At 36.0% G+C, this 25,385-nt stretch overlaps 1 protein-coding gene across 6 annotated transcripts in view; it reads left to right on the top strand.

Annotated features, from left to right (window-relative positions):
* ERCC6L2 (ERCC excision repair 6 like 2) overlaps positions 1–25,385 on the top strand; it is a 138,694-nt gene that overhangs the window by 103,687 nt on the left and 9,622 nt on the right. For 5 of the 6 annotated variants that reach the window (XM_029201776.1, XM_029201775.1, XM_029201777.1 and 2 more), the window contains one exon: positions 5,143–5,297. In XM_029201776.1, the coding sequence (XP_029057609.1) occupies positions 5,143–5,297 (155 nt within the window). Of the gene's footprint in view, positions 1–5,142; positions 5,298–6,286; positions 6,543–25,385 lie in introns of those variants that run through there. The other variant, XM_029201781.1, reaches the window with a different exon arrangement.

Here is a 25,385-nt window from a genome sequence, read left to right as displayed (position 1 = left end):
CCTTCCTTCCATGTGGCCCATCTGAATCACAACCTTCCCCATACACTAATTATTCTAACTTTTTTGCATTTTTATGGCTTTATTAAATGTATATACATTTGATACAAATGTGTATCCCTAGACATTATAGTTTAGCCTCACTCATTAAAAAAATTTTATATAGCTTAATGTATAGGATTCCTCCTCCATCCCTTTTGTTTCTTTACAATTTATATGATTTCTCTGTTGAAGAAACCAGGCCAATTGTTTTCTACAACTTGCATATTGCGGATTGGTGCAGTTGAACATATTTCTCCGCCCTCTATATTTCCTGAAAATGAGCAGCTGGCGTCTGACGCTATATCAAATTCAGGTTCAATCCCTTTGACAAAACAAAAGTTAGTGTTTGACAGAGTGTATGCTGGTTTCTCTCTTTGTGGTCTTAGCAGCCATTGATGCTTAATGCCTAGAATTATTTATTCATTCAGAGTAGCAAAATGACATTTTCTACTTCTCTCATTTCTTTTTCATTTGTTAGTTAGGATGCTTCTGTAAGGAGATACTTCCTCTCATCTACTATTACTTACCCAGTGGTACAGTTCATATAGAGAAGGCAGGAAAAATAATTTCTTTAACAGCTTTTAGTATAATAAATTGATTTCCTATCGATTTCTTTTCTTAAAATCATTATGAATTAATTGATTCAAACACATTTAATGAGTCCAAATCCATTTCAATTAATATCATTATTGAGGCTCAATTTCCCCATCTTTGGACAGTGGGAGCCTTTAAACATGAGCATTTTGATTCCTGAGATCTTTAACATGATGCTAATCATCTTTGATACCTATCAGGTATTACAGGATGTTCCATCATGCATTTTTTGCCTCAGACCTAAAATCAGTCATTCCTCTAAGAAGTCTTGGTTTCTTTTAGTGAGAAAGTGTGTTTCAAGACCACAGTCTGGTGCTAGGAATGATCATTGCTACTACTCGCTTGGGCCTTTTCAGTGGATAAATTGTTTGTGTTATGTATGTTTATACATATGTGTGTGTGTGTGTGTATATAGGTATATATGAGTTTATATATGTATTTATGTACATGTATGTATTTTTATATATGATGATAAAATATTTCATGAATTCATATTGATATTTCCATATTTGTACTTACTTTGGGGGTATAGAGCTTTAACCTCTTCTCTATCTTATTTACATACCACTTCTTCTATGCTGATAATACCAGTTCTTTGGCATATAGGGAACGATTTAATTATAATGTTCCATAATTACTCATGTTTTATCCATGTTACACAAAAGTCAAATAAGAAAAATATTATTATAATATAATTCCTAGAAACATTAAGGTTTGGGGGTGGGTTTTTTTGTATATACTCTCCCATTTCTGCCCATTTTTAAAATGGATATATTATGTCTTCATTGTCAACACACATGAATATTGCATTATACTCTCTCCTCTTAGACTTCATTTATTCTTGGTTTGCAGGTAACTATAAATTTAATGCTTCTCATTAGTCAATGTCTCTTATGTCAATGTCTCTCTAGTCATTTTGGTTGTCTGAAGCTTATTTTCTAGTAGATTCCTTATTTCTATTAGATCTCAGGAAGTACTCATGAGAGTAATATTCCCTGAGATCCTTTTGATAGCAGTTTGTGCCCTTTATACTTAAAAGTCATTTTTTCTGGATACAAAATTCTTGGCTTACACTTTCTTTTCTTAAGTATTTTAAATATGTAGCTTCATCTTCTTCTGGCATGAAGTATTGTGCTATGTGTTCTTTCTTTTTTTCTTAGATGCCCAAAGTGTGTTTTTTCTTTTCCTTATTTTCTAGTAATTTTACTAGATTATATTTTGGTGTTTGTCTTAGCTCAGGCTGCTGTAACAAGTTACCATAGACTGGGTGGCTTAAACAACATTTATTTCTCACAGTTTGGGAGGCTGGAAGCCCAAGATCAGGAAGGGTTCTTGATTAGGGCCCTCCTCCTGGTTTACAGATCACTGCCTTCTTGCTGTCTTTACATGGTCGAGAGAGAAATCATCTATTTCATGTCTTTTATTATAAGGGCACTAATCTCATTCATTAGGGCTCCACCCTTAAGACCTAATTATCTCCCAAAGGCCTAACCTCCAAACACCATCACATTGGGGATTAGGGCTTCAACATACGAGTTTTGAGGGGACACAAATATTCAGTCCATGGTAGTCTGTATCAATATTCTCATAGTGTAGTTTCAACTCAGTTTTTATTTAAGGAAAGCTTATTGTACTAGTATTTTTAGTTACTTGTTCTATTCCTTTACTTTGACTTTCCTCTTCAGGAATTTATGTTATTCAAGTGTTCAGTCTTCCTTGCCTGTTTTCAGTATTTTTCACATTCTCCCAAATCCTATTTTATTTATTTTTCATTTCTTTTTGCTTTTTAAAAATGTCCTTTTATTTCTCTTAAATCAATATCTATTGTGTTTATTCTCTCTTATGTTCCTTCTAATTTAGTCTCCATTTCTGAATCTTTTTTTAAATTTCTATGTCTTTCTGAGTTCTGCCACTCATTTCTGAGTTATTCTAATTCTGATTTATATTGTTGGTTCCTATATTTTATCATTTTCTTAAGGTGTTTTACCTAATTTTGAAATCAATTACAATTTTGTTGTTTTGTAAGCATATCTTTCTGGCATATTTTCATTGTAGAGATATTATTCTGCTGCTTATTCTCTTTACTCTTATAATTTTTATGAGATTTGACCCTCTTGCTCATTTTTATAGAAATTCTTTTCCCTGACTTTTTTTAAACGAGGCAGAGTTTAAAAAATCTTTTCTAATTTCACAGAGATTCATATTTGTTATTTTTCTATAGTGTTCAAAACTATGATAGGATTTCCTGTTTCTGTTTCCACTGCTTTGCTCTAGACCATCTCTTTCCCTCATCCCTGTTCTTCCTATTCTGCTCATTTTGGCTCCATCCCAGCAGTTTTTCCTCATTGTATGGCCCTGGCCTGGGAGCCCTGGTGGGTTAGTTTGGGGAGTTCCTTAGGGCTAGCTTGCCCCAGCCCCTCAGGCCTTCTTACCACAAGCCTCCTGTACGCTGTACTCAGCTTTAGAGAATGCAGAACCTTCCCAGATCCAGCTACTGATCTCCAAATAACCCACTGTGCTAGGGTCTCCTGTTCTCTGATCCAGATGCCACCCTGTCACTTCCTTCTCCCTTCACACAGACCCTGATGCCATGCAGAGTGTGTAGCTATTAGTGGGTTATACCTACCCTTTTGTATTTTAGGGCTAATGGGAGTATCTTGTCATCTAATTTTGTTGTAAGTGTTGTCCTTTGCTTTTGGTTTTGCAGTCTAGTTGTTGTTCTCATGTGGGGATTCAGAGAGATTGAAAAACTGCTTCCCCTTACCACCATCTGCTGAGAATCTGATTAGTAGTTTTAAGAGTTAGCATTGCTTTCAAAAGTGTCTCACTCATTCCCCAAAAAACTACATGAAAGAATCTGATATGTAAGCAAGCTTGTATTTTGATAAGCTTTCTTTTGTGGTTATTAGTAGTGTCATTTAAAAGTTCATTATGATATATATTTTGATACCCTTGTAATTAAGTACAGGTTTACCCTGCTCTCTGAAAGTAGAGCCTTCCTGTATAACTTTGTAAGCTGAAATGGTGTAAAGCAAAGAAGCAATTACCTTAGGACACATCTTGTTAATGGTTGCACAAAATAAATCCAGATAAAGCACAGATGCTCACAGACACAGCCCAAAGCTATGATGGCTTGATTCTGAGATGCTGAGTGTCATTCCTGGGGAAGGAGCTTGGTGGTGCCACCCTTGCTGCTGGGCTGTGTGCTGCCTCTATAAGGGCTTGCTGCAAAGCAAACACTGCAACACTTCACTTTTCTCCCTTTTTCACAAAAGTGAAAACTCTCTTTGGATTTCTTTCTGTTAGAGTGAAAACAGGTACTAACGTAGGTCTTTTGGAAAAGCTAAGTGGTGTAAAGCAAACTTTCAAGAACTAAGGGATACCAGTACTGGACTATCCTTTGGTTTCTGTGCTACAATTAGATTTTAGGTTTGAGGAGTTATTGCATAAACTTTTTTAAAAGAGCAGCTAAGTTTTGTTTTTTGTTTTTGTTTTTTACTGTGTAAAAGGTGTCAATAGTTTGTGTGAAACTCGTTCTATTTTGAATAATGCATAAAATGTGTCTTCAAAATAAAGAAAAATCTGAGTAAATTTTCTACCAGAATCCTTTTGAAGGTTTAAAACTGTTGGTATACTTACTACTGATATTTTGAAATTTAAGGCGAATATTATCTTGGTTACGCTTTTACTCAGCTTATTTAACAACATCTTGTTTTCTCATGATTGGCAATTCTGGTTGAGAAAGGTTCCGGACTAAAACAGCACAAGTGTTGAAGGTCATAATTGAGGTTCATTGCCAGAGCTGTTTGAGGGAGCTTTTGTAGACCTCAATTTGAGCCTTCTTTTTTATGACCGCAATTTAAAAGTAAATTATAGGTGCCCAGAAGCAAAGCAATTAAAAAACTGTAGCCATTTTTTAAACTTCTTTCAGATAAAAGGTGTAAGTTAATTTTTTTCATTTCCTAAAAACCTCCAAATCTGGGCATATGTACAAAAAAGACAGTATACAAACAGTAAAACTGAACAAAGCCAACCAAACAAAACTCCCTGGTCATAAACCCCATGCTCGTACTTCGTCACTGTAATCAAATACGTGTTTAAAGGAACAGGTGAGGTTAGCACTGCTTTTAAATTAGTAAACTTTTTTTTTACATCAACAGAGACAACAAATTCATAGAGACAACCTTCCACTATGGCTTTCCTCTTAGCCAAAACTCTCATTCAGGCTTAAATCTAAAAATTGTTACCTGATTCAGAAGTTCTTATATTGATGAGAGGGAAAAGTCATTTCTAAGTTAACCTAGACCAATATATTTGAACTCTTTCTCTTTTCAATTGTTTTAAAAAAGAATATTGTGATATTGACATACAAACAATGTTTTTCTTGAGGATTAAAAATAAAATAAGCGTAACCTGTTTTTAATGTGTTGCCGCTAATTTTTAAAGTATACCTTGAACCATATTGCTTCATTATGAGACATCACTTAATAAACATCAATTACCTCTTAGGTGGTGTTCAGGAAGTGGCTTACATTCATTCAAACCAGAATGTGATTGGATCAAGCAAAGCTGAAAATCACATGAGCCGATGGGCAGCACGTGATGTATTTGAATTGAAGCAGTTTTCCCAGCTTCCTGCTAACATAGCTGTTTGTACTTCTAAGGTAAGTAGAACATAGGGTAATGTATCTCTAGTTTTTACCTCATTTTCACTGAAGCTCCTCAATAGGATCTTCTGTAAGTACTCCCTCAAAAGTACCAACAAGACTATAAATGACTTACAAATAAGTATAAAAAACAGAATACCATTTGGGGCACTATATCCACTAAAGATGTTTTATATTAAAAGACAAATCTATATCTAAATGCCTAATAATGTTGAGTTGCTTAATAGTTTCCCTCAGTGAAAGTCTGCCAAAAATGAGGAATCTGAGGGAATCACTTAAATGGGAACCAAAAATACTTTTCATATGGAAAAAGGAAAGTGTATCATTAGATTTACCTCCATAATTTTTCATCTAAAATGAAGACACACACAAAAACTAACTTCATATAGAGTTTATATTTTTAACAAAAGGATTTTTATAATGTTAAAAGTAATGAATACTTCCTATGGGCTCTTCTCTTTTAAATTTGCTGTTATATAGAAATAAGGCTTATATAAAAGTGATATTTTATTTACACACTTTTGTCAAAAGTTTTAAAAAATATTTTCTTCTCTTTGGCTTATTATTCTTTCTTAATTCCTTAGAGCTAGGTGTCTGAGGAGTAGTTTTTCTACCACTTTATGTGTAGAAGTGAAAAATTGGTATTGTATATAACAATGACACTTTGTTTCAAGTTAGTGCTACTTTTGGGAATGAAGGGGGATTGGGAAATGCTATCTGAACTGTCAAGCTGAGACAGGAGATAGATGGGCCCCCAGGGCAAACAGTTTGTGTGCGTTCCTTGTGGACCGGTACTCTGAGATGGGAATAACAGGACAATTGAGAGAGGAGGCTGGACCCTGCCCAGAGGGGAGATAAGAGACCACTTATTCCTCATTCTTGAAGTCAGGAGACCTCCCAGACTACACATGAGCAGAAAGCCTCCTTGGAGGTCAAAAGGGGAGTGATGCCAAGTGTCCAAACCTACCCAAAGGCCTCTTCCGTAGAATTCATCTTGGCCAAGAGATGCATGTGCACATATGGAAAAATCCTGAGCTATACCAAATATGGACTTTGAACCAGGCAAATCAAAATGACTGGCCAAAGGAAACCTGAAGAAATGCCCCATAAAAGTGATTCAAACTGCCACGAGGGCGCTACTCTTTCTCTGAGCCCACCCATGTGTCTATCCACACATACTCTTTTTCTCGCCTAATAAATATTTGTTTCACTACTTTCCGTCTTTGTGGGAATTCTTTTTCTGCAAAGCCATACAGCCAGGGCCTTGTCACTGACCACTGGTCTAGTGGCTAGGATTCGGTGCTCTCACCGGCACGACCCAACCTCAGTTACTGGCCGGGAACCGAAACCCCGCTTCCAGCCGCTGCAGGCCTAGGCCACCCAAGATCAAAGCTATCTTCATTTATTTGTACCTCATCTGGTTTGACAAAGATTTGGGATTGTCTTAATAAAATCAGAATACAAAATTAAGTTCATGACCAAGGAAAATATAAATTAAGACGGAAGTTCAAGACTGGGAGAAAGTTAGAATGCAGGTATATAGGATATACTATACTTTCCCAGATATATATTTTTAATGACAAATTTGATTGAGTTTCCTGGTAGGCAAAACAAAGGAAGTGAACAATGTATTTATTGTTCTCTCAACTAGTACATTTAGAAATGTTGGGCAGTTTGGGTGGTCACAATGACCAAGTGCCTGACTGGCATTAATGTCTGGAGGCCAGGGATACTAAACGGCTGTCCTGGGAGGTGGAGGGAGCATCCCACATGCCGAGAATTGTTCTGCCCAAAATGCCATAACACCCTGCTGAGAAACACTGAGCTAAATGATTGTCCTTAAGAAAAAAGAAAAACAAAAAAACAGCTCTTCTAAGGAGGAGCAAAGCTTTTCCTAGGGTTTAATTTGAAAGAAATTTGTCACCTGGCATTTTAAATGGGGACCACTGAATGATCTAGTTAACTGTCAGTTGTCTTATAATATCCTTAGAGTAAATGTAATATTGAACTTTGAAAGGCTGTGCTTTTAGCAGTTTTCAGTGTAATCCAAAGGCCCAATTCCAAAATGCAACTCATGAAAGCACTTTCATGACCCAAGTATGCCACTTTTTTATATTCTCATTTGATCTGGGAGTATACCATATCTCAGCCAATGCTGTAGATAGCATTTCTATAGTTTGACTACCTTGTGGGAGCTATATGAAAAAAGTAGGCAGAAATGTGCCGGGTTTGCCAGAAATTTACTGTATTAAAATGAAGAGCATATCAGAATCTTTTAAACAGACAGCTAATTTTTTATTAGGTTTTTCTTTCTTTTAAACCATGCCTTTTTTTTAAACCATGCTCTTTTCCAAACAAATTTTAATGTGAAAGGTCAGAAAATTTGGCAAACTCTGTAGTAGATGTTAATGCAATAATTTAACTGGATATTGGTCACTAGCTTATTTAAATATTTCTCAGAGAAGAAATTTACAGCCATGTAATACCTCCCAAAACGGACCCAAGAAGCAACCCCTAGATATAGAAGCAATAAAAAGTACCTTTGGAACCTTCGTAAGGAAAATTGTAAAGATGAAAATGCTGGAAGTATACTTTGCCTTTAGTTGGGGAGGGGTGGGTGTGCGAAGGGATTTCCTTTATCTTTACATTAGCAATACCAGTAGTTTTCAACCTTTTTCAGCCCCAGCATTCTTGAGATGAACAGCACAGTCTCATCAGAAACCTTGTCTTTTCACAGTGATTTTCAGAGTGAGGGGCATTTCTTACCAGGAAACGAATTGGAATACCCAGCCCCTGGAGTTTCTGATATGTCCTTTGAGGCCATATATCTCCCCAGTCACACATAGACCAATTTAGTAGACCTTTTTCAGGGAATATGAAGAAATCTGGTGTTTAATGACTAAATCACAGTGGGTATAAAATACTCAGGGAAGTTTTAAAGCCATTAAGCAGGAAGTCCAGTTCCATGCCACCAATGCTAGCAGGCATTATAGAACAGTCCATATAAACATACTTATTTCAGTGGCTAACTTCTTTAAATCAATACTTGATACAGTAAAATTCTGACAGAATAAGATTCAATCCCTCAGATTTGACCTATATCATTTAATACATCAGGTTAATAATATAGTTGTACTTTAGCATCTTGAAAGCTGAAATGTATTACCTATAAACAACAATCACTTGGGGATGGTATTATAAACTTACCATCAAAAAAGAAAGGTCTTGGATACACACTACTATATATAAAATAGATAGCTAATAAGGACCTACTGTATAGCACAGGGGACTCTACTCAATACTCTGTAATGACCTATATGGGATAAGAATCTAGAAAAAGAGTGAATATATGTATAACTGATTGACTTTGCTGTACACCTAAAACTAACAGCATTATGAGTCAACTATACTCCAATAAAAAGTTAAATAAATAGAAAGAAAAGTCTTGGTATATGAAAATCAGAGTTTTCAGGGCTTCCCTGGTGGCACAGTGGTTAAGAATCCACCTTCCAATGCAGGGGATATGGGTTCGAGCCCTGGTCCGGGAAGATCCCACATGCCAGGAAGCAACTAAGCCCGTGTGACACAACTACTGAGTCTGTGCTCTAGAACCCGCATGCCACAACTACTGAAGCCCACGTGCCCAGAGCCCATGCTCCTCAACAAGAGAAGCCACCGCAATGAGAAGCCCATGCACGGCAACCAGAGAAAGCCCGCTCACTGCAGCGGAGAGTAGCCCGCCCAACCCAGCTCACTGCAACCAGAGAAAGCCTGCACGCAGCAACAAAGACCCAATGCAGCCAAAAATAAAGTAAATAAATTTTTTTTAAAAATCAGTTTTCAAAATAGTTAGTGATCATACATATTTTTGTTGTTCTTAGTTTTTCACCAACATCAAAAACTAAACCTACTATATTTTTGACATAAAACTGCAACCCCTGAGACATACGTCATGCTTTCCTCCTTTTAGTTTAACTAGAAATGAATAAATAAAAGAACTCATATAATAAGACTCATCTTCAGTTTGTTGAACTCTAATATTCTAGAGGCAGAAGAAATTTTTGATTGTTATAACTAGCCTATGGCATGAAGTCTATTCAGGCTGTCAGTTTGAATTGTAGCTCTACCTGATACTTCCTGTGTGACCATGAACAAGTTACTTACCTTCTCTGTGCCTCAATTTCCTTGTGCTTAAAATACAAGTAATTATACTTCTTACCTCAAATGGTTGTTGTGAAGACCAAATGAGGTAATAATACCTGTAAAATGCTCTGAACAGTACCTGACACAAAGTAAGCAGTCAATGAATAATAAGTATTGTTATTACAACCAATGGATAAGACTGATGTCAGGTCCCTAACTCCCCTGGAGGGTGAGGATCAAGAACAAATAATCTATAAACAGTTGTATGCAGCTATATTTAACTATAAGTAAAAGAATGGGTGGTACTAGTCCATCTGGGGCTTTGAATTTCCTTAAAAACAAAACAAGAATGTTTATGGTAGATTATTTTTCAAATTTTTATATGTGACTGTTGTTTTTGTTTATGAAAACAAAGTCACTCAGTACTTTATATTAATTTTATTTTAGGATATTCTGTATTAGAGTAGAAGTGATTAGTAACTTTTCTCCTTAAAGCTGATAGATTTATTTTCTGTTTAGATTCATTAGTTTGTAACTACTTCTAATTCATGATATCTCCATAGCTGCTGACAGACATTCAGATGAGTGAGAGAGCACTCTGCCATCAAACTAGTCCTTTTGCATCTCTATACATATTACTCTGGGTTCTCCTCATTGTAATTCTTCTGGAAACTAGAAACTACTTTAATAATATCAGTGAGATGGAATGATGGTAGTGTTGTGTTTCTCTTTACTAAAGCTATTTGTAAAGATGGTTAAATTAAGCATTTCTGAAGACTTAAAATTTTAAAATATTATTTTACATAAATGAGATATTGATGACATGTCAAAGCCATTCACAGAATTTCTAAGGAAAAAAAATGATCACAATCACTGATTTCATCATATCTGGTCGATAGTATTTATTTCAACACCTTTAATGAGTAAATCATTGAACCACACCATCATCTTTGGTTAGAGATATATATGTCACTCACTGAGAGATTTTGCAGCTCTCCCTGTGGTGGTGGCTGGCAATAGTGGATTTGCAGTTTGGGGAAAACTTTTAAACCGTTATGGGAAGAAAAGAGAATAAACTAAGGTGAAGGTAAATGAAGCAAGATGAAGGCAGAAAGACTCAGCCATAGTGTTAGAAATATTGACAACCCTCTTCTTCTGAAATCTCCAGAAATCCCTAGACCTCCCAGCTACAGTACAGTATCTTTCATCTGGGGCTCACATCCAGCATCTTTCTGATTACTGAGAATTCTTTTGAGTGCTTCATGTCTGTCACCAAGGTTTTATTAGAGACCTTTGTGTTTGAAAAGATTTTGTGTGTTTGTGTGTGTGTATGCCTGTGTGTGGTCTCTGTGTGTGTCTGTGTGTCTGCAGCCAGATGCAGATGTGTTGCCTCAATTCCTAAGAAAACAAAACAAGTCCTATTTATTTGTATGAAGGCAACACAAGATTAACAGTGGCCACAATATGCAAGTATTTCACTTTCCAAGGAATACCGTAATTGAGTCTAAGTAAGAGCCTTTAACTAAATTGCAAAGGAATATACTAAATGAAAAACTTACAAAAGAGAAGTAATGTACACTACAATTATAGATAACGTACTATGGTCTTTCAGAGTTTCTCAGTCCTTTGATGTAATTATTGGTAACCAGAATGACAAAAGCTATGAATCAAATGGAATTCACCCATATATTAAGAAAAGTTCTAAAATATACTATCTTTTCCATATTTCCTTTGGTTTCTTACAGTTTATACTTTTATAAAATAATTTCTACTTATTTGAACATATTTGATAAATGTCTTGAATTAAAACCTATCTCTCCTAAAATAATTTCTAATTATATCTTTTTAATTTAGCAATACAAACTATATAAAATAAGAACTTGCTTTGCCTTCAATTGTACTTGGATATTTTAGAACCATTTCTGAAGACAGCTTATTTTAAAAGACAAGATGTTTGATAACAAGGGGGAAAACCTGTGTGATTTAGGTTTAAGCTTAGACCAAAAAGAAATGTTTTAAGCATTGGAAGGAACTTCATTAGAGTTAATTTATTCTTTTAATATATGGAAGTATGTCATAAAACTTAGCTATACCTGTGTGTGATATGGTACCTCATTTTTTCAATCAACTGCATGTTTTCAACTTAAGTTTACTTAAAGTTTTCTGAAAAGAATTGTACAAAGACAGCATTTGATTAAGGATTAATCACTATGGCAACTGAGACGTGGTGACTGAAAGGGGGAGGATGTATTCTCCCCTCAGTTTCCTGCCAGCTGTCATAGTCAACCTCTGCTGCCTGAATCCAAGCCAAAATATAGACTGTGACCAACTCGAAGAAACTATATCTGTATTTTTATAAATTGGTACAAGTATCAGACTATAAAAGAAGACTTAATCCCCTGAATTGGATGACAGACACTTGGCACTCTTGCCAGTGTTTGACAGAGAAATAACGGGTTGCTTTGTAGTAAAACCTGGATTAATAGTAAACCGTTCTTTATGTTATTGCAGTGTGGTGTAAATGAGAGAACTAAGCATGCCATCAGCCTGGAGGCGGGGGTGGCATGGGGGAGAGAGTGCCTTTTATATAACCAGTGCAGGTTTAAGCACTGTTCAGAATACTGTAAATACAAAATGTTGTCTTAGAACTTCTCTTTCTTGTATTTGTATTAGATTGGCATTTTGTAGATTACTTAAAGAAAGGATTTCTATGAGCTATGGTGGATTTAGTTGCAGTATGTTTATACAGCTTTTGGAGTCAGCAAGGAGGGATGGACTGTTTACAATGAGCAGACTTTGGGGAGATATAGCATTCCATTAGCCTAGTTTTCAGGATAGTGAATGGCATGATGGTTTAAAGTAATTGTTCACAAATGACTGGTTTATGAAGTAGTCCAGTAAGTAAGGTTTATGGTTTCAGCATGTAGCGGAATTAACTCTTACTGGGTGGGATTTTTCATGGTCTTATGATTTTTCTTTCTATAGCTAGATGTTAATTTTATGGTGTTTTTGTATCAGAAAGTTATTCTTTCAAGTGATTTTAGTAGAGATTGGATTTTTTAAGTTGTGTGTTTATATGTATGAAATTATGTGACCAGTGCTGGCATGAAAAAGGCTGTTGTGTTTCTATCCTTAGAACTAGGATTGATTCAGAGAGATAGTGTGTCATTTGTGACGAACACCTGTTACCTCGTCAGAGGAATGAGAATCTGGTGTTAACTATAAGCACCTATACCTATTCCCCTCCTAGCTGGTGGCAATGAGAAGCTGTGGCATCCTTCCTCACAGTGACGTTACCAGGCTTAATAATGCCACTGATGAGCTGATGTGTACAAACACATTCAACTCCTTGCAAGAAAGGCATACATTTTTATTATCGTAATTATGATTATTGCTTATTAGTAGGGGTGATGAGTGAAACTCTTTGTTATTCTCTGCAATGACCTGTTATTCTTTTTGTTGTTAATAGTACCAATAATAGAATATGTTAGAATACCATAAAAGATATCTAGTCCAGTCCTCAAATTTTATAGATGAAGGGCCCACCTTGAACTATGCCTGATTTATCATAATGAATACTATAGAAAAAAATTGTATTTGACAGTACTTATAAAAAACTAATTTGACCATGGCCTAGACTGACAAAAATATTCTTTGCTTATTAGGAAGTAGCTTGATTCTAACTCTTCTCCTAGTTGGTCATTGTTCCAATTGCATAGATGATTGATACGGCTTCTTTGAACAGTTTCTCCATTTATAATAGTTGGAAGATTATAAATAGCTTAAAAATACTATTTCTTCGGGCTTCCCTGGTGGTGCAGTGGTTGAGAGTCCGCCTGCCAATGCAGGGGACACGGGTTCGTGCCCCGGTCCAGGAAGACGATCCCACATGCTGCAGAGAGGCTAGGCCCGTGAGCCATGGCCGCTGAGCCTGCACGTCCGGAACCTGTGCTCCGCAATGGGAGAGGCCACAACAGTGAGAGGCCCGCATACCGTGAAAAACTATTTCTTCAAATAATGCCTTCTAAGTAACAATATAAAAGCTTAAAGATATAAGGCCTCATTGAACTCTGATTGACTCCACCTAGCGACTCAGAGAATGTTAAGCACTTAAGAGCCCTTTTCAAATTATATTTTATCCCTCTATTGAAAACCGTGGTATCAATTGGACATGGCCACTTAATGGAAACACCTATTGCCTTGTCATCTGAGAATCCTGCCTGTATACATATGAATTCTGAATTTTATAGGACGAATAAATCAAAATTATAAGGTCATAATGTGAAGGATTCTTGGAGACTAATGCAAACATAATATTTTACTGATTTATTTTTTAAATGAGAGGGCACATGACTTCCCTCAGCTCAGCAGTGGCAGCCAGCTTAAATCCCTGTAGTCTTTCAATCTTTCTGTCTTCTCTTGTGCTTTTCCCTCAGTTCATTTTGTTTCTATTTTGCTTTGAAGGTTTTTACTTTTTTTAAAAATTCCATTTTGCTTTTCCAATATGACAAATCAGTCTAATTTTCCAAGATAACTTGCCTGTGAAGAATTACCGTCACTTTAGCAGTTAAACAAAAAATTCAGGTGGACTGAATGCATCTTTCTCTTTAAAAAATATTTTTTTAGAGTTAAAACTATCTGTACTCAAGAAATATAGTAAGACTGTTTGCAATATCTACTCTGCCAAAGGTATTTTGGCAAAGACATATTTTTTTTACTTTTTTTCTCTTTACTTATGCTTTTTCTCTACCACAAATAACCTTCAGCCGTAGTTTTTCTAACCTCCCAAATCTCCAGACCTCTCTACCTTTCAGCATCTACCTCAGATGTGTCACTCTTTCACAAAGTCTGCCCCAATTCAGCTGTCCTTCTCCCTACACCCTTTCTGCTTCTCCCAATAGTACTTTATGTGGCCTATTATTCTAACATATGACTTCCATGTATTTATCATAGTTATGTAAGTATACATCTTTTCCTTCTTTTCTATAAACTCTGGACTTCAAAAAATAGCACAATGTATCTCTGATTCACATTTGATAATTCTGGAGACCTAAAGTAGTGTCTTGTACATAATTGATACTTTTTGAATAATTTAGGTTTTCAGTTGTTGTCAGCGTATAATGAACCCAATCACTATCTTCTGAAAATTAAGTGGCTTAAACTGTCTTTTCCATGAACAACTTTCATAGTTTTCCTGAAAATTCTCTGGCAATGACTTGACATTGTTCAGAGCTACTACTGAATATATTTAATAAGCCAAGGGAGACAGTCCCTCCTTATCTGAATTAGAAGTAGTCTCAGGTTTGCCTGGCATTCATGGTCTTCGATAAATTTACTCAATCTGCACCTCCAAGTAAATCATCTACTGGCTGATCCTCCACTCCCAATTCAAGTTCCACTTCTTACATGAAGCCTCAGTCTTCGGAGATCACTCTTTTCCCAGCCCCTTTCACACCCATTCTCTGTGCCAGTCATCACTGTAGACATGGCAGACACCGTATTAATGTTTGCTCTCTTCTCATGTATGTGGCAAGCTGCTTAAGGATCAGGACATGACATACATGTCCGTAAGCATCACCACTTAGCAACAGGCAGCACAGAGTGGAAGTTCAGAAAACATTTGTTACTGGTAATTCCTGTAAGAAAGTACTACATAAGGCAGATCCCCACAACCATTTTCACTATGAGTAAAGGCTCCTTAACTCTTAGCTCCACAAGTTAATGTTAAAGGGGATATACTGGCAGATAATGTAAAGATGTTACTTATTTTAGAGCAGCATAAGCGCTGGTATTCTTCATCTTCACTCATTATGTGTCATCTCTTGACCATAGTGCTGGTATAAGACACCCACTCGAGAAGGGAGAACATGGAGAATGGTGTCAGAAAGATATCCCTACCCATGCATGACTTTGTAAGCTTTCTTCATCTTAGCAGTAACAAATCTGAACAGTCACTTTGGGGCATAATTTTCTCTCTTCCAGAGTTCTGTAAAATATCTTATTGTGTTTCTTTTCCATAGCACATGAGGCCTATCTCAATTTCGTGCTAATCTCCTTTTCCAGTCTCATTCTGAGACACTCATTCAGAATTATTGACACTATGTGCCAGGCACTGTGCTAGACTCTGGGGATAGAAAGATGAGCGAGCTCTTCCTAGTCAGCCTTCAGTTTATAAATCAGTCTCCAAGCACACCATGGACTTTTACTCTTCCATGTCTTTGCTCTTGTGGTTCTTTTGTTTAAAATTCCATTTCACCTGTGTCTGCCTGTTGAACCCCTATTCCTTGTATCATCAGTGACAGTTGTCCCCTGTCTTCTCCAAAGCAGTATAAATGTTTTCCTCAAGTTCATCTTTACTTATTTGTGTGTGTGTGTATGTGTGTGCATGTATGTCTGCTATAGCACTGATCACATTGTATTATGTGATACTTTATAAGTAAGTATCTACACGATGCTTTCAGCTGCAAGGAATAGAATAACCACCTGAAAATGGCCTATACAATAGGCTGTTGAGCTAATTTACATAACAGCAAATCTGGAGGGAGGTATGTCCAGGTGTATTACTACAGTCCAATGACATCATAAGAATTCAGGCTCTCTCATTTTCTGCCCCACTATCCTCAGTAAGTTAATTTTTAGTTCCATGAGGCCTTTTGCCTTATGTTACAAGATGACTACTGCATCTCAAGAACATATTTCCTCATACAAATGTATCCAAAGACAGGAAGGCGTGGTTCTTTTCCTGTATCTCTCCTTTTATTGGGGAGGAAAATCTTTCTGGCAGAACATAATTGGCTTGACTAATTTGTTTATCCCCTAAGAACTGAGAGGGCAATCTACCTTCCCTGAGCACATTTCTAAGAGAACCTCAGTTTTGTTCAGACAACAAAGAGGGAGGCAGTGGCTGTTAGTAGGCCATCCACAGTGTCTGGCACTGTATTCCTGGTTAGACTGTGAAACTCTTTTGCATTAGGAAGTGAATCTTACTCTATCTTTTATTCCCAGGACCTAAAAAAAGTACCTGCTACATAGATATTCAGTTAGAGCTTACTGATTTTAATTGAATTTCTAGTAGATACCAAAGAGATTCTATACAGAGAAATGTGGAGAATTATTCTAATTTATTAGTATAAGCATGAATTCTTTTGTAGTAGATTAGCTTTAGGCAGGATAAATATGTTTGAACTATGATCCTTGATCTAAGATGGAAGTTGTGATATTTTTGCAAGTTTCCTGATGAAGATAGAATCCCTCTTAACATAACCAGAGTCAGCTCTCACAGCATTTATGGCAAAATTGTTGGTAGGTTGATATTTTATTTAAAGGTGTCAGTCATTTTGTAACCAAGTTATTATCGGAATCAAATTTCAATTAATCTGTAAACAACTTTCATGACTATTTAGCATTAACTGCTTCTAAATGGAATTTGAAAGCCATATCCTACTTTTATTCAGTATTTAAGGCTATCCCGTTGCTGTGGCCAGATGAATACCTTAAGAGAAAGAATTTCTCATTTTGTTCATAAAAATTATTTGGGCCACTAGTATTTACCACCACACACTTTCAGGAAAAGAAAACTACTTTTAGTTTCTCTTAAGAATATCCTTGATGGGGACTTCCCTGGTGGCGCAGTGGTTAAGAATCCACCTGCCAATGCTGAGGACACGGGTTCGATCCCTGGTCCAGGAAGATCCCACATGCCACAGAGCAACTAAGCCCGTACGCCACGATTACTGAGCCTGTGCTTTACAGCCTGTGTGCCACAACTACTGAGCCCACGTGCTGCAACTACTGAAGCCTGCGTGCCTGGAACCCATGCTCTACAACACAAGAAGCCACCACAATGAGAAGTCCGCGCACCACAACGAAGAGTAGCGCCCGCTTGACGCAACTAGAGAAAGCCTGTGTGCAGCAACAAAGACCCAACACAACCAAAAAATAAATAAAGAAAATTGATTCTTTAAAAAAAAGAATATCCTTGATGAATCAATAAAAATTACTAATTTTCTTAAATCTCAACCCTTTGGTACTCATCTTTTTTTTGTTTTGTTTTGTTTTGTTTTGCGGTATGCGGGCCTCTCACTGTTGTGGCCTCTCCCGTTGCGGAGCACAGGCTCCGGACACGCAGGCTCAGCGGCCATGGCTCACGGGCCCAGCCACTCTGCGGCATGTAGGATTTTCCTGGACCGGGGCACAAACCCGTGTCCCCTGCATCAGCAGGCAGACTCTCAACCACTGCGCCACCAGGGAAGCCCTGGTACTCATCTTTTTAGTATTCTGTTTGATGAAATAGGAAGTGTACACAAGCACTTGTATAATTGAACTGCGGACTAAACTAGCCACTTCTTTTTATGGAACACAATTTGTATCAATACTTGAAAGAATGACTGACAAACTATGGTTATTTAGACTTGTGTATTTGGTAGATACTTTCTGTCACTTCAAGGAAGACAACAGACAGTTCTTGTTGCCAGCGATAAAATTCAAGCTTTCAAGTGAAAATTAGAATATCGAAAAACTTGTGTCTGCCACCGTGACCATGACCCCTTCCCAATATTTAAAAAGATTTTTTCTGATGCATAGGTGGTAATAACAACAAATACGGTTTTCCAATGTTGTATAATTGAATGTGTCAACATTTTGAAGATCTGCATAACTGACTTAATATTTTCCAAATGACCAGTGAATGATATTACAGAATCATGCATGGGGAAAAAATCCAGCCAAAGTACAAAATACACCAATGAATTTTACTTTTAACAATATAAAAAGTTCACTGATATGGTTTCAAATATTACATGAAACTAACCTTAATTGAATTTTGGTAAAGTATCAGAAAAGAATATCTACAATTATCTGAAAAGGCTATGAAAATATTCTGCCCTTTTTCAACTATGTATCTGTATGAGGCTGATTTTCTTCATATACTCCAACTAAAACAGCATTGTTGCAGCAGACTGAATGCAGAAGAAGATATGAGAATCCAGCTATCTTTTATTAAGCCAGCTATTAAAGACATTTGCAAAAATGTAATAGGTAGCCACTCTTCTGGCTAATTTTTTGTTTGTTTGCCTTGGAAAATATAAACTTTTTTTGCTGATAAAGAGTTATTTAATTATTTTAAACTTTCAATAGATATAACCCACATAAACAAAATCTCTTTGGCGTCCTCAATAATTTTTAAACTGTAAAGGTGTCCTAAGACCAAAAGGTTTCAGAACTGCCATTTTAGACCATAAGAAGGGGGTCACTTGATCATTAAATTCAGTTCTAGTGGAACATACTTTCAGTTGGCCTTTCTCTGTCGGAAAGCTTTACTTCCTCTTCTACATGACTCAAGAAAGCATATCAGAATAGAAGAGAGTGAAAATGATGTGGTTATAGGAAATCCACTCTAATTTACTAAAAAGGAGAATTATTCACAGATTTCAGTACTTTATTATTAACAATAACCTGCATCCAACTTCACAACTAGTTACAATGTCCCAGTGTTATTTGTGGCAGGGTGCTTGAAATATTCTTCCCTAGACACTGAAGAGCCATCGATGGCCTTGTCACCGAATCAGCCTGCATAGAAGCCTACACTTACTCCAGCTGGAGGCCTGGAGGAAGGAAGTGAGAGCGTAAGCTCCCCATGGAAGTGCCAGCCACTGGGAAGGCAAGCAGGGGCGGGTGCCTGCCAAGAAAGACTTTAATTAAAATTTTTCCATCAGCACCACCCTTCCGTGATCTTTTCACTAACAGGTATTATTTAGTATAGGACCTTCAAGTAGTCTTTAGAGACATTTTTACAGTAATATAAATAATATATGTAAAGATTTAAAACTGAGCCAGGGCTCAAGATGCCAAGGACCTATTCATTACTACTTACTGGAGATCCTAAAAAGACTAGTAGAAACCAGGGCTTGTGGCGCTGAGTGCAGTGCTCAGACAGCTACCCCAAAAGGCCTTGCCTTTGTCTGTAGGAGGTATTAAGGGGAATTTACTCTCTGACCACCCTCCCGTGAAGGACTGAGGGAATATTAGCCAACACTCCCTGTTGCTGGTCTGCAGGCTTTTTTAAAGGTAGTTGCCACCATCTCACCTGGCCTTTTCCCCCAGGTTGACTGCTGTGGCACTGCCTTCATGTTCCCAAATCCCAAGGAGATAGGGCTTTTGTATTTCTGTTTGTAGTGTGTGCCCCACAGTATTCACCTGCACTCCCGAGGCTATCACTTTGTTCCTTTAGATAGATGAGTTTCTTGTACAATGAGAAATGGACTGTTGTGCACACAAAAAGGGAGCTAGGCTCAGGGAAGCCAGTATAAAGTTGTCCTTTTGTGGCTCACTCAGCAAGCAAAGTACTATCAAAAAAGAAAATATATATCTATATATATAAAAAACTGAATTGTAATGGTTACTCCTTCCAGGAGGAAAAGAGAACCATAATTACAAACTTTAATCTCCCTTCACCACCCAAAAAAAAAAAAAGTTTTAGATTTGAATCTAAGTGTTTGTTTTTTCAGACTTGAATGACATTTTTAAACATATGCAGAAAATTATACTTCAGTGTATATTCGTGGTGGGTCCTCTAACCAGCTGGCTTTTCTCCAGAGGCTGAGTGAAGACAATTCAGGGGTAACTCATAGTTGCCTTAGGTTTCTGTTGAGTGTTGGAAAACTGCATTTACAGTAATATTTCCTACCTCCAGGCAGAAATCTTGAATGATTACTTCAAAGATAAGGGGTGTTCACACTTGCGCAAAGATCCTTAAAGGTCTTTGTACTTTTAGACTCTCAGATGCCATTTGAATGAATTTATTTACATGTGCTATATGTCTTTATGGTACTCCTGATTCCCTGCTTTGCAAAGACAAGCAAGTTTATGACTTTTTATGTGTTTATAGGGTTTGGCCCTTACCCAAAGGGAGATTTCTTTTTAATCTTTTGTTTGAACAGATGTGTAAACAAAAGCATTGCTGCCTCTCAGACTTAACTATTTAAGGTTTAATGAAGAAAAAAAATGAACGAGCACTTGATTTTTTTTTAATCTTTATGACAAAATTGGTGTGATCAGGCCAATGTGAGGGGCTTTGGCTACATGGTGTGCCCACTTGTGGCCATGACCATAGACTGGCTTGTGAAGCTCTGTGCTATTCTCAGGAGCAAGGCGTAAACCAAAGAGCTTTCCTGTGATGGGCAGATCCTCTGGTGATCTTAGAATCCAAACTCAGGCTTCTCAACAAGTCAGAACCATTGGGACCTTCCATTGCCTTTGAAAATCCCCCTGGTTTCCAGTTTTCTCAGTGACCAATCAAGGCTGATCATCCAGTTATGGAGAAAACAGTGGATATGGCTGTTAAATATACATTGCTCTTTGTTCTGGTATATCCTCTGTAAGGTGTTTTCTAGAGAAACCGGCTCAGCAGACAGATCCATTCCAAAATTGCTTAATAAAGATTTCACTACATCCTGGTAGCCTATCATAGACAGGCTACCCATCCTATCAGGCTGTTCTTCATTGTACATTGTCCCCCTCCAAGCTTCCTCTACTTGTGGGGGATACAGATGAGCAGAGGAAAAGGAATCAGCATTATCTGTACCACCTGTGGATGTGTCTCCAGTAATTAGCCCCAAAGAGATTTAGAAAGATGGTAGAGATTACGATAGTGTTTCTCCTGCCAAAATGGGAACTAGAGGCTGTTCATGGTGGTTTTTGAAACTCCGTCTCCTGGATCGTAATATTTCCTGCCCCATTTGTTGCCCACAGGTGGGTGTGTATGGGAAAAACTGATTCCTATCAACTTTTCTCATTTCCTTGCTGTTCCTACCTAGGCGCCCTCTATAGTCCTTTAGTAATTTGCCTCCAAAATTTTTTACTTCAAAGAAAGAGGGTTTTTTTCCTTAAACATTCTGTGCACTATTCCAATGAAGTTTTCTATTATATAAAGATAAATTTCATATGTAGCAGAGAAAAAAAGAAAAATGCTAATGTAATCATATGGCTGTGAGGTAGGGGGAATATTCCTTTTTTTCCTTTTCTCAGTACACTGACATCAAAGATTGTTATCTGCAAACTTTTTAAGAGTCAGTTTTATTTTTTCTTACTCTTTCATATTGAAAATCTATATATACCTTATCTTTTTTCAGTTATATCTTTTAAAAAATAACTACTGGTTCAATATTTTAATTGGCTATTGCTATTAATATTGCTATTTGGCTTAGGTCTAATGCCTTGAAATACGGACAGTACACTTTGGGTCCAAAGTAAAAAGAAAGTATTTATTATCAAAGGTCATTTGAATGTCTCATACTATTGATCTAAAAATAAACTTTCCTTCTAGAACCAATATAAACCTAAAAGTTTACAGTAAGAAATAAGTTGTACAGGATTATGTACAGTTGACTAGGTCTAGTGTAAATTCATTTTGTCTACTCTAAAAGAAGAAATTTTTCCCTACAAAAGTGGCCTCTTATTTATTGTAATCCTAATGTATATCTTTTACAACTTAAAATTATAGCTTTTATTTTACAGACTGTATACTTTATACACGTTTAAATAGTAATTTTGTGATGTATTTTTAAATATATTTTATAGAGACATTAGAAAAATGAATAATGATTTTATAACTTTATCAAAATTAAGTCAAAACAGATGTTCATCATATACTACTATGCAGCATAGGGAAATACAGCCTTTGTTTTATAATAATGTAATAATTTAATAATAATGGAGTATAATCTATTAAAATATTGAATTACTATGTTGTATACCTAAAACTAATATAATATTGTAAATGAACTATACTTCAATTTTTTAAAAAGCAGTTATTTATGAAGTCTTTGAAGTGAGCCATTTCCACATTAAACATTTGATTGTGGATAGGTGAGGAGACTGTTTCGGCCAAAATATATTAAAACAATTACCATTTATAGAAATAATACATATTTAATGTTTTTGTTGAATTAATTTTTTATATTCCGAATTTTATTTTTAATGACAAATATTTACTTTTCTGACAATAACATGTTACGTTTTAAATGTTTAATTATATAAATCAGATTAGGACTTAACATAGTTAGCCGTGGCCGACCTTTTACCTTTTTAGACCTGTTTAACTCTGAAGGGGGAGGGTTTTCCTCTACTTTTTCAACATTCAACTGGCTGCTCCACATAGTACATATACGTGCAAAGGAGGAAGACATATTACCACTCATAAATTAGGATTATTATTTCAATATCCTCTGATAAATTCAGCTTCTTAAGTAACCTCACATTTCCATTCAATTAATCTCATCATCAAATGGATCTTTTAACTGTATGTTTATGTTATTTAGAAATAATTACTATACTCTTTACACTTTATTTTTAATAAAGATACCATAAGTTGAACTTGATTACTTTCATAAATATACCATAGTAGAAATACCTAACAATATCCAATAATTTATGAAGATAATCATGAACATAGCAATTACTAAGTTATAAATTAAACTCTAACAGTGTCAAACTTTCTAAAATACTTATTAGCAGTCATATTTATACTATACAAATACTGTACAAAGTTCTTGTCTTCATAATTCCCTCCTTATCATTATAACCATAAATCTTAAGAGGAAGGAAACCTTCATCAGACTCACGGAGTATAGAAGTAATTTCTCAAAGCAAATCTTGGATAATTTAGAAGAAACTTTCTAAGAAAAAGTTAGGAGCAATTAGGGGCTTTTACAGAAACTGGGCTTTCTGCTTTCCTCATGTTATGATCTCAAAATTTCCTATCAGATACAGACATAGTGTTCCAGTTGTTGGCCATTCTGTTCTCTGGTGGAAAGAAGAGTGGGTTTATTTTGCTTTCTTGAGCAAGCAATCTCACCCTCTACCATAATATTAAGGAGCGATAATGTTATCTTTTAATTTCCTAGTCCAGCTCATTTTTACTGAATTTTTCATTACTTGACCCTTCATTACTATTGCTACTTCATAGTGTTGCCTCAGTGTCATATGACTTCCCAACTTTGACATAAGCGGTAGTGAAAGAGTTTGCGTCCAATTTCACGTGGTCTGGAATCTTTTCATCTTGGCCACAGGCATTGTACTTTGCTTTATAATAAATTATAACTGTCCCTTCAATTGCAACTGCACTGTCACTGTTTTCCTTATATCAGCTATTATAAAAGATACTATTTTACTATAAAATAGCTTTTATAAGAAGGGCATCAAAATGTTTATTAAAATAATTAGTAAACAAAATTTTGTTTCACAGCCTTGTTTCAGTAAGTGTTAAACTACCCTACTAAAATGGAAAACTGAACCTAGATTTTTTTTAAGTAAAAGATGGGATATTGAGCCAGTGTGAGAGAAAAAATGCTTTTCTCTTTTTATTATTATCTAAAATAATCTGGTTTTTAAGTGTATAATATGTGGCATAAATTAAAGATCCACATGTCTGATAGCTGTGAATAGAAAAGTTGAATTTTCCTGAAGAATTTGTAAAACCAACTTGAGAAAAAATGTATCTGTTCGAAATATGAGCTTTGTAATGCTGCCAGGGTCAGAAAGACCCAGAGTAATCATGTAAATAATTGAAAATTTCCATGACCTGGCCTGCTTTCTCCATGGCTTCAGAAATTGCAGTATATGAGGAGGGAGTGTTCTTGGTTGGCCCCATTCCTTCTCTTTCAGTTTACTCCCTTTATCCCCATGTAAACGTTCCCATCCCTCCTTATAATAATGGATAATTATTTCTTGGGAATCATCAAAGATTATGAGCTATTTTATTAGGAACTTTTAACATTCATCTTGTTTTCTTGTGATGTAAAATAAATGCATCAAATCTCTTTCAAATTTATCTTTAAAGATCAGCATTTTCCTCTCTTTATTAATAATGTTTTAAGCTTTAAGAAATGATGTCTTTGAGGAAAGTACTTTCAGCATTACTGACTGAAGCAAAGCCCTGGTTCAAAATGGCAACCTGGCATTTTGTGTTTGTCCACGTGAGTCACACTAGATTTTGAAGAAGTCAGTTTCTTTTTCAATTTCATAGAAGTGGTTTGCTATTAAAGAACATATAATTATGTCTTTTGTTCAGTTTATTTCAATGAAATGAACTTGAATATAAATTAAAGAGATAAATGATTTATTTTAAAAACAGAAAAAACTAAAAATGGGAGGGAGATGGGGCTCAGCTTTTTTAAGCCCCTTAAGAGTAGGGGCCTCTTTGTATATGTAAATATTTTTCTTCTCAACTGCATAGCATGGTGGCAGGAACGTAATAGGTGCTTAGTAAATATTTGTGGAATGAAAGCCATTCCCTACCAACATTCAGTGATATGTGCCACTTGAATCCCATTGAACTCCTGTAAAAGAAAAAATCACTGTCTCATTGACAATTACTAATCTGTGTTTTGTAGTATTTGTATGCCTGCAAATTTCTTAAGTGATAGTTTAACTGGGTTTAGAATTCTAGGTTGACGGTTTTTCCCTCCCAGCATGTTGAAGATACTCTCATTATCTTCTCTTGGTGGTGGTGATGGTGGTAGTGGTAATGAGAAGTCTGCCTTTAGTTTGATTATTATTTCTTTGTGGGATAGCTTATTTTTCTCTGGTAGTTTTTAAGATATTCTCGTTATCTGTGATATAACAAGGTACAGATTTATTTTCATTTTTCACACTAGAGATTCTCCTTTTTTAGTTTGAGGATTCATGCCTTCTTCAATTCTCTGCCATTACTTCTTTGACATTATCTCTTCCATTTTCTGTTATCTCCTTCTAATATTTTAGAAATTTTGGTATGTTTTCTGCCATGTCTTCTGTCTCTAAATTTTTCTTTCTTGTCTTTCTTTCTTGTCTGTCTTCCTTTCTTCCATTCTTTCTTTCTTTCTTTCCTTATTTCTTTCCTTTCTTTCTTTTCTTTCTTTTTCTTTCTTTCTTTCTTTCTTTCTTTCTTTCTTTCTTTCTTTCTTT

Source organism: Monodon monoceros, unplaced genomic scaffold (assembly GCF_005190385.1).
Source record: "Monodon monoceros isolate NGI ecotype Baffin Bay Population unplaced genomic scaffold, NGI_Narwhal_1 Super_Scaffold_5, whole genome shotgun sequence".
NCBI classification, from domain to species: Eukaryota; Metazoa; Chordata; class Mammalia; order Artiodactyla; family Monodontidae; genus Monodon; species Monodon monoceros.
This window is presented reverse-complemented; position numbering and strand designations above follow the sequence as displayed.